This window comes from Bos indicus, chromosome 6 (assembly GCF_029378745.1).
Source record: "Bos indicus isolate NIAB-ARS_2022 breed Sahiwal x Tharparkar chromosome 6, NIAB-ARS_B.indTharparkar_mat_pri_1.0, whole genome shotgun sequence".
In the NCBI taxonomy this organism is placed as follows: domain Eukaryota; kingdom Metazoa; phylum Chordata; class Mammalia; order Artiodactyla; family Bovidae; genus Bos; species Bos indicus.
The window spans coordinates 45,337,667-45,347,778 of NC_091765.1; the positions used below are offsets into that span (position 1 = coordinate 45,337,667).

A 10,112-nucleotide genomic window follows, 5' to 3' on the forward strand; every position below is an offset into this window, starting at 1 on the left:
GAAATCCCATCTGATAGCTGGATTAATATTATTACAAAGTGACAAGAGACAAGGATGGGAGAACTTAAGGGGAAAAAAGACTATGAAAGTGTGAAAAGGCAGAAATCAGAGGGAGGGCAGAGCTCATTGCTGGTGACGGGACAACTGCACATCTGAAAAGGGAAAAATAACCTTTATTTTAAAGGAGAAAAAATAAAATTAGACTCCCAGCAGCAGCTCACAGGGGATACTGAAAATGAGATATAGAGCAGTTGAATTAAAACATGAAGTTGTAACCCCAAATAGGGAGACTTTCTTACAAATATGTAACCCTCGGAATCCTTCAGCTTTATTTCTGGCTGATCAGCAAATCCACGCCTAGTTTTGAGAGGTAAAAATACCCGATGCAATTTCCAATTGTGCTTATGACATGACAAATTAAATGTCAGCAGAGAATGAATGAATATCTTTCCTTCTTTGTTCCCTTTCCCCCTCTTTTTCTCCAACCTCCTCCTGTCCCAGCATGTTCATACACAAGTAAACTATAAAAGGTCAGCGCTGAAAAGAGAATGGGGTTTTCTGCATTTTCTCCCCCACCCCCAAGCTCTCTAAGAGATGCTGTTCCAGCTTGGAAAGCAATACAGCCATTCCACTGACATACCAATTACTCAGCACATAGACAAAGCACAAAACTTACAGGTATTCAAGATGAAAGAGTCCAGCAAAAGCATCATCCCGGATGACTGTGAATGAGTTAGAATTCAGCAATCTGAAAGCAAGAGACAGATGTCAACAGATTCCAGTGAAGAAGTTCAAAAGTTGAGTTTCATGGTGAGGCCATTTCTGTTTCTTTGGTTATGTTCTGATCTGTGGGCAAACATGGGCTCTTCTCAGCATGGCCCATTCTGTGCACAACCTGACTCATAGACGCAGATGGATAATGGCAAGTGGATTCCCTTTGGCCAGATTTTCTGGTCCCCCTTATTTTCCACCTTTCTTCCCCGTGGGTATCAGTAAATATGACTTAAGAGCTGTTATCTCACAGCTTTCTAATGTTCAGCACAACTAAACAGCCAGTGAGTGCTTTATGATGCACACATCTAAAAAGAAGCACTCTGACTCTTAGAGAAACTTGAATTCAGAGAAGTTAAGTGACTTGATCAAAGTCACACAGCTGAGACCAAACAAAACGAAACAAAACACGAAACCTTCCTAGCATACTACACGCGCCCATGGGAAATCATAAAAAAGTTTAAGAAAACTTCAGAAGATTCTTTTTCACCACATAGCTGTTTGAGCTGCCACTTAAGCCTTTGGTAAAAGTTTATATAGTCTCTACCGTCACCACTGATGACTATTCTGCATTTGTATCATAAGAATATTTTAATAGAACTATAATTTCTCATAAATTACAGATTTTAAAATGGTAAGGATAATGTTCTAAGTAGGTACATAACATTTCAAGAACAAAAATATCAACATGAAATTGACTTGGGATGAGTCTACTATATGCCATGTCTTCATATTTTTCTGTATGCATCAAGAATGTTGGTGGTTTTCATTCTGATCTCATTCAAGTTTAAGAAATGAATACAAATAAAGAGTGAGCTACGTACTCCTGACTTTGCCTGTCACTGATTTGCTTTTGAAAACTGCATTTTGGACATTGCTTTTTATCAGTAAATATTAACTGACCAAGGCTAAAGGCACAGGACACAAGTACTTGGCAGGAGCACCTGTGATGAAGAGGAGTTATGACTGTGGGCTTTGGGCCCTGGGTCAGAATTCTGGCTGTGATTTGGGGCAAGTTACTTAACTTCTCTGAGCCTCAGTTTTCCCATCTGTCAAATGGGAAAAGGAAAATACTGATATCATTAAATAAAAATTTGCCCATAAATGCGTAGCATGCTGCCCAACAGTTGACATACTCAGTCAACTAGAAATATTCCTATGACCATAATAACATTAAGAGTTGAACATGCAGGCTCTCTTTTAAAGGGAGGTGTTTGGGAAATGGTTCATCTGGGAAAAATTCAGGCCATAATTCAATGTAATTAATCTCCCCAGTTGTTGCTGGGTGTGGGCGATGGCATCTACAATAAAGTCCTTGAAGAAAACACATGCCAGAGAAGGAAAGGGAGCTGGACACTGGGGACTCAGCTTGGTGGGGGCACGATGGGCCAAATCAACACTAAGAGCCTGCCTTGGTTTACTGGTGGAGCACGGGTATCTTGGGAAGGACAGATACCCAGGAGGCAGAAATGGCTCTTCCCAAGACCACAGTCCCAGGACCCCCAATTCCAGAGAGGATTTCCCAAACTCACAGCAACTGCAGGGACGGTAGATGGGAAAACATCCGGTCCTTGATTTCTGAGAATGTTCCATTTACCAGGCTCCTACAGGCAAGAGAGGAACAAAATGGAAACTATGTTGCTTCAGGAAGTGCCAGGCAGGATGGGCGAGTGGCCTTGTCCAAACTCCTCCACTCAGGAGTGAGGCTTCAAGCAGGACTTCTTGGGATAAGAAACAAGACGAGTCCAGCCATTTTCCAATGAACTGGATCAATAAGAAAACTGTGCTGAATAACAGAAACCTTTACCATCAGTCTAGCTCCTTCCATAGACATTATCTCAGCCGGTTTAAATCAATCCCCCTACTTCCTTTTCTTAACTACAGGAGGCCCTAGCTGAAAATGGATAATTGCTTTACCTCTGCCCATGATTCTGTTTGTGTAGACACAGCATTAATGTTGGCCCACGAAACTCCAGGGTAGGATTAAGCATTCCCCTTGGGAGCACAGCTCTGAAAGTCACTCAGAGCACTTCTGATTAAATGCACCGTGAAAGCCTTGGGGAAAAACTCAGAGACACCTGAACTTGAATGTGCAGTGGGAGGCAATGCCATCTGTCAGATTTAACGGTCAACCAGAGCAAGGAACTTGACTATTTTAGCCACCAGGTCCCTCATCCTCTCTGGCCCCAGCAGGACCTCAATACATCATTTCAGAATGATTTCAGTTAGCATGCCATTGTGTTAAGCAGCTGGTGGTATAAGGGATTTAACCAGGGGAATTCTCATTTCTGGAATTCTGCATGTCATCTGACTTAGCAATATTAAGCATCAAATGGGCCCTCTGTTCTGGCCTGGCCAGAGTCTCCTGACTTCTAAAAATGCAAACATGAAGCTCTTCACTCCTGGGTCCAGACCCCAGTACCTTGCTTGGGATGGAGGCAGGGAAGTGGAGATAAGAGAAAGTGTGAGCAACTTTCTCCTCCCCACCCCCAGGGGGAATCCGTGCCCTGTGACAGAATAGGTATCACTCCAGCACCTCGGCCAGGAACAAAGGAGTCATCTCAGCAGGAAACAGTTCCTAGCAGTGAAGATACAAGCCAAGAGCCCCTTCCACAGCCATGATGAGACCTGGTCATGTGGCCTGAGTGACTGCGTAAGGCCAGGTTGAAAGCATTCTCAAGCAGGTGAATCAGTAAAGGGAAGCCCTTTCCTATCTGCTCCTCCAGCACTGAATAAGCAGCCAAGGTAATGCGTGGTGGGGAAGTTGGCAAGAAGGCCTTGTAAACTCAGGGCAAGAAGTCAGGCTGATTCCCAGCACTTGCCCACTGAGCTGGATGCCCACACTCTCTAGTGCTCCACCAAGTCCCCTGTGCTTCCGTCTTCCAGGCCACATGGAACAGCATCACCACTTCCAGAGATGACATGCCCTTTCCCAGGTTCTGTCCAACCTGCAGTGTGAACAGGTCCAGAGGAGGCCACCGAAAACCACAGCCCCAGACCTCGGGTGGGACAGTGAGGCCTCATCATTGCTCCAGTTCTGCTGGGCTGCATATACACGCCCCCACACAACCCCCACACCTCTCCACTCCAGCACACATCCTCCTCTCAAACTTTAATGCATGCCAGTGCCACCTGGGGACGGCCAAATGCAGACTCCAAAGCTCCACTCCCCAGACCCTGCATCATTCCGCGCGGGCCCCAGAATCTGCCTTGGCACAAACTCCCCCAGGTGGATCTGATGCAGGTGGCCAGCGGGCCAGACTTTGAGAAAACACTACCACAGGGACTTGTCCGGCTTCCCAGACTCGGGTTCCCCTCATCCTCCCCGGGGCCCGAGGCTCCACCCACGTCCCATAGCACTCCCCACCCCAAACGCAAAGAAAGGGGGCCGGGAAGCCGGGGAGTCAGGGTCGCGCTGTCCCGGCGCCAGAGGCAACTCCCGGGCGGCAGGGTGGGGCAGGACGGGGCAAGGGGCTGGCGGGGTCCCACTCACTCACAGGGAGCTGATGTCACCCGGCACGATCCTGGGCACCCAGGAGGAGCCCACGCAGATGATGGACTCCTTGGTACAGCTGCAAGTAGCGGGGCAGCGGACCAGCCGCCTCACCTGCGCGCTCGGCGGTATCAGACACGCGGTGCCCAGCAGCAGTAGCAGCAGCAGCCCCGGCCCCCCGCCGCCCCTCCGCAGCGCCATGCCCGGGTCCCCGGTCCCCGTCCCGGCCACGACCCCCGCCGCCGCGCCGCGTGCTCGGACCCTGCGCCGCTGCAGACGCGGGCGCTGCTCGCTACTCCGCCGCCGCTACTGGCGAGGACAAGGGCGCCGCGGGTGTGGGAGGCCGAGCCGCAGCCGAGCAGCATGCTGGCCGCCACCCCCACTCGGCGCCCCCCCACCCGCGCCCGGGCTGCTGGGCGGCCGCCGCCGCTGCGCCCGCCGCACCCGCGCCCGCCTGACATCAGCACCCGCGCCCGCAGCCCGCTCTGGCCAATGAATAATGCGGGGCGGGCTCCCGCCCGCGGGGAGGGGGCCTCGCACCGCCCCCGCCGCGCCCCGCGGCCCCTCCGGGACCCTTCCCAGGAGCTGCGGAGAGAGGAAAAAGTTAGGTGACCTTGCGGGAGGGGCCGGCCTGGACGGAGACCCCCGCCCCCGCCCCGGGGACCTGGCTGAGCGATGGGGGATCAGATGCCCGCAGTCCCTCCACCGGCTCCAAATGATTTGGGGGGAAACTCTGGGCTCCTTTGAGCCAGACCAAAACGTGAGGAAAAGGAAAAAGTAGGGCTCGGGGCAATGGCTTGATCACTGGGAAGGGAGACTTTGTCCTGGGTCTTTGAAGAGTACAGAATTTTGAGCTGCCTTTATTAATACTTGAAGGATGTGAATGCTGTCATTTGAGTTCAGCGGGGATGGGCTTGCTTGTCTTTTACGGTGGGGCTGTGGGGTCGGCTCCCTGCCCTCAGCACCGGAGGCTGAGGAAGCTAGCCGCCTTTCTCTCCTGAAAGCATGTAGGCAAGAAAAGCCGCTACAGCACTGCGCGCCCCTGCTGCTCTGGGGCCTGCCTACTGCTTGCCACTGAGCTCAAAAGCCTATCCAAGCTCTCCCTCCCTCAGCGCATCACTAGCCACCCCCACCCACCCGAATTAAAGCACTAGGGGCAATAGTTAATAGAGACCCACGGTGTGGTACATTCTAGGCTCTGTACATTTAATCTTCCAACTCTTTGAGGCATGTCCTAATCTACCCATTAGGAAACTGAGGCACAGAAAACGTCAATAACTGACCGGTGGTCAAGGAGTAAATGGCTGGGCAGAAATGGGGGTTAGAGCCTGGATGGGGGATGTGGGTAACCAAGCCCTGCTGAGCCCCTCTTCTCACCCTACCTTTGATGTGCTGAGCTTGAATCTAACCACAAGGTAGTGTGAGGTGGAGAAATCAAAGAAGACGGTCAAAGCAGAATCAAAATGGCAAAAAGCCAGGACTACTCAGAGTGCAGAATCAAGAGCCCATCATCAGACTACTAACCAAGGAAATCATTTCATATGCTAAGATACACCGAGAAGAAGCAGCACCAGATGCAAATGGTTATGACTGTAGGAATCAGTACTATGGCTGCTTCAGCAATCATTTGAAGCAGATATGGCCGGCCACGGGGGCAGAGAGACTGGGTGGGCAAAGGATCACACCGTATCCTCAGGGAATTTGAAGTCTCGCTGCGCAGATAGCCCTGAAGAAGTAACTCCATATGGCTACATGGGGGTCACAGATTGACCATAAGGGTTCAGGAATCATAAGTCAGTCTGTTGCAGGTAACTTCATGGAGGACGTTGACATTCATTGCAGGTCATTATTTAGCCAGCACCTAGCATCCATGGGAACCAATCTACATTTATCATCACTTAATTCACATCTGCCCTGGGAAATGGGTGTCCACATTTTATAGATGGGAAAAACTGAGCTCAGAGGTGTATTTCTCTTGCCCAGGGTCACACAGTACATAGTCAGGAGGATCCTACTCCAGAACTGGCTGCTGTGTGTAGCCCTCACTGCCATGTTCTTGTTTTGTTTCGGCTGCTCTGCAGGGGATGCAAAACTTCCCTGACCAGGGAACAAACCTGTGCCACCTACAGTGGAAGCACAGAGTCTTAACCATGGGACCACCAGAGAAGTCCTCCTCACCGCTGTGTTGACATGCATTGCCCCCGTCCCTTCTCAGCAAGACCCAGTGCTGGCAATGTGGATGCAGACCATGGCCTGGAGAGGGTGATAGGCACATGGACCCACAGCCATGGATGTGTGTCCTGCACATCCTGAAAGATGTCTCCCTTGAGAGAGGCAGGCTACTGCTTTATAGAGAGGAGGAGATGGGAATTGTCAAACACAGTACCTTTTTGCTGACCCAGTAAAATGTTCTCAACTGTGAAGTGGATCAAGGAAGTAGGGTAGGCAAGGTAAGCTCTCTGTCCCCAGAGCTAGATAGCTGTGGGTTTGCAGTTCAGCCTGATAGTGTGTGATTGTGGGCAAGTTATGGCCCACATTAAGGCAAACTCGATGCCTCAGTTTCCTCATCTGTAAAATGGGATAGTTGGGTGTATCTTTGGGAGCTAAATGTGATCAAGAGTATAATGGACGCAATGCCACACAAGAGGTACTAAGTATTTGTTCAGAGATGTGTGTGATATTGTGGGCAGGACAATTCTCAGATAAACCCTAGGATTGAAGGGAATGGGCAGTGGGTGGGGTGTGAGAGGCTGTGAAGGGAGATGAATCTTCCTAACCTTTGTCCCTTGGCTTTACTTAAGGACATGACACATTGTTTCTCAATCAGGGGTGACACTTGGCAAAGTCTGGAGATAGTTGGGTTGTTGCAGTGGGGTGGATGCTACTGGCATCTAATAGGTAGAGCCTACCTATTAGGATACTGCAGGATGCTGTTAAACATACTGCAGTGCACAAAAAAAGCATGATCCAGCCCAAATACCACAAGTGCTGAGTGGAAACACCCTGGTCTAGTGTCCTGGAAAGACTTGGCATGAGGAATTCCAGAGATGCAGATTCTAGGCCTGGTTCATCACTCATAAACAAACCTTGGTCATGTCACTCCCATCTCCAGCCTATATTTTCTCATCTATAAAATGGGTATAATGAAACCTTCCTCTTTATCCCCTAAATAAATGTGACATATCATCATTATTGGGCTTCCCCAGTGGTTCAGATGCTAAAGAATCCACCTGTAATACAGGAGACCTTGGGTCAATCCCTGAGTTCGGAAGATCCTCTGGAGATGGAAACGGCTACCCACTCCAATATTCTTGCCTGGAGAATTCCATGGACAGAGGAGCTTGGTAGGCTACAGTCCATGGGGTCACAAAGAGTCAGACATGACTGACTAACACTTTCACTTTCATCATCATTATTCCTATCCTTACCCTCTCCAAGCTAGGTCTATCTCCAGCCCATTTCCTCCAACCTGGAAAAGATCCTGATAGGAAGAGTGCAGAGAGAAGACTTGGGTGGCATAGCTGGCAGGCTTGGTATTTGTTTCAGCTCTGCTAGAGACACTAAATGAGTGCTTGTAAATTATAAGGTGCAGTTTATAAATTAAGATATAAAAATGGAAATGCAGATTATTTTGGTTTGATTCCAAGATCTTCAGTGGTTAAAAAAAAAACCTTAATAGACAATCAGAGAAACACAATCTGTTTCCAGGAAATAGCAGGAGTTTTTCAAAATGTAAAAATTTTTGTTCAGACATACACTTACTCAAGCTATATCTCCACATTAGGAGCATGCATTTCGATGGGGGATGAAATGGCACAGGCTGAAGTGTCATGTGTAGGCAAATCAAAGCGTTATTCATTCATTCACCTCTTATTCAACCATTAGGTTGAATATTAGGTCATTAGGTCAATATTGATTCAGAGCCTACTAGGTACTGGGTTGGATTTAGGTATGAAGTTGAAGGAAATGTCAAGAATGCCAGTTCTTGACAGTTTTGGCTGGATCCAGTGGGTTGATGGAGGGACCATTTCTTGAGATGAGAAAGCCTAGAAGAGGAGAGAGTTTGGCTGGGACAGAGGTATCAAGGGTTTTGTATTGGAGATGTTGACTCTGAAATGCCCATGAGCCATCCACATGGTAATGCTGAGTTGGTAGCTAGATGGCCAGTGAAGATGGTAAGGAGGAGATGGTGGGGGTGGATAGGAAATCCTCAAACCTGTCTGAAACCCTGATGCTCCTTCAGGGAGCCCTCAAAGCAATGTTGATTGAATGCATGAATGAGGGAATGAATGGATGATATTTCATACATACAGACATTAAAGAGAAAATATCTATGAGGAATAATCAGCAGGGAATCACAGAAATCTTGCAGAAGAGTGATAATTTAAGAATACTGCAGTTTGGGGATCTATTTTTAAACCAAACATAATCTTCAAATTCTAAACCAATCTGTAAATCTTGTAAGAATCTCAAAGACCTTACCATGCTTCTCATACCCCTCCCCCACTTTCCAACTAAACCCCACTGCACCTCCCTCCCTTCCCCCCACCCTCCATCCCTCCCAGGCTCACCCCCTCACCCCCCACCTCCACCCCCACTCCCACCTTGCCACCTTACTGATGTTCTCACCAGACTTACAAGCTTTAGAAAGCCTTCACTAACATCTAACTGGCTCTGATGCTTGCTGTAATAACCAAAGAAAAATTATTCATCCAAACCTCAAAGGCACTTGGTTTGAATGGCTACAAATTGGATTCTCTGGGGGGAAAGAAACCAAAACAGTCTTGTCTCTTTTTTTTTTAAATCAGAGTTTGCCAATCTCTCTTTGACCACATCACCCTAATATGCCACTCTTGTGGTTGGCTGCTGGTCAAATATTTCTGGCTTCCCATCGTTTCCTTTCTTCATTAACTCAGTGGGTGTCACAAGTCTGGAATTCATTCTGAATATGCCCCAAACTGGCCTCTTGAATTCAATCGTATTCTTGAAGAGCTGCCTGTGGATATTTCATGCAGTTTCCTAAATCAGCTGAAAGGCCCTCATGATGCTGGCCATGGTGTCTGATGATCTTTGCCACCTCCTCCCCACCACCAGGGTAATGGACACCTGTGGGATATGCATCACCAGTTATTAACAATCCCTTCTCATGACAACAGGACACAATTTTTCTTTGAAGGGAATGATTTCTTCCCAACATTCAATTCAATTCAATTCAATTCTATGTGGCTCATTTGATGAATACTCTCATTTTCCACTGCACATGGCTCTAGACTAGAGCATTCCAGAACATTCCACTCTCCTAGCCACAGTGACTGGTTTTGTGGTGAATGCACCATCCAACACGAGCAATCAGGGCTAACAAAACTGCTTGACAGGTCTTATGGTTACCATATGGGGAAGCAGTCTTAACCTTCTACTCGCCAAGGAGTTGGGGTAGTGTGAGCTGGAGAACCCACACAGGTTGCCCCTTTAGGAGAGGTGCCCCTCTAGGAGAGGAATTCGATGGTGTTGTTTGGGCCTCAGATTAAGTCACCCAGTAAACTCTTCAGTTTTGTGAGACAATAAATTCCCTTTCTTTGTAACTAACCAGAGAATGGGTTTTGGTTTATTGCAACCAGATGAATCTTACCTGGCCGATCCAGATATCACGAACTCATTCAGACAGCATTAGTCCATCCAGGCATCACTAATCCATCCAGACATCAGGGACAATACATAGCAACTTCAAGATGAAACTGGGAAGCAAGGAAAACTCAGTAAGTGTCCCCAGCTTTGCCTCTCAAAGCTCTTTCCCCAGATTTGTGATATCCTTTCCCTCCCCTTTGTCAGGAAAATTTTTAAATTCTGT

The 10,112-nt window shown here is 48.1% G+C and overlaps 1 protein-coding gene across 1 annotated transcript in view; it reads right to left on the reverse strand.

Moving 5' to 3' along the window:
• Nucleotides 1-4,656, reverse strand: part of LGI2 (leucine rich repeat LGI family member 2) — a 30,648-nt gene extending 25,992 nt beyond the window's left edge. The window contains exons 1-3 of the mRNA XM_019962531.2: nt 4,269-4,656; nt 2,304-2,375; nt 677-748 (exon numbers count right to left, since the gene is read on the reverse strand). Of these exons, the coding sequence (XP_019818090.1) occupies nt 677-748; nt 2,304-2,375; nt 4,269-4,465 (341 nt within the window). The 5' untranslated portion in view covers nt 4,466-4,656. The remainder of the gene's footprint in view (nt 1-676; nt 749-2,303; nt 2,376-4,268) is intronic.
• Nucleotides 4,657-10,112: the final 5,456 nt, after the last annotated feature.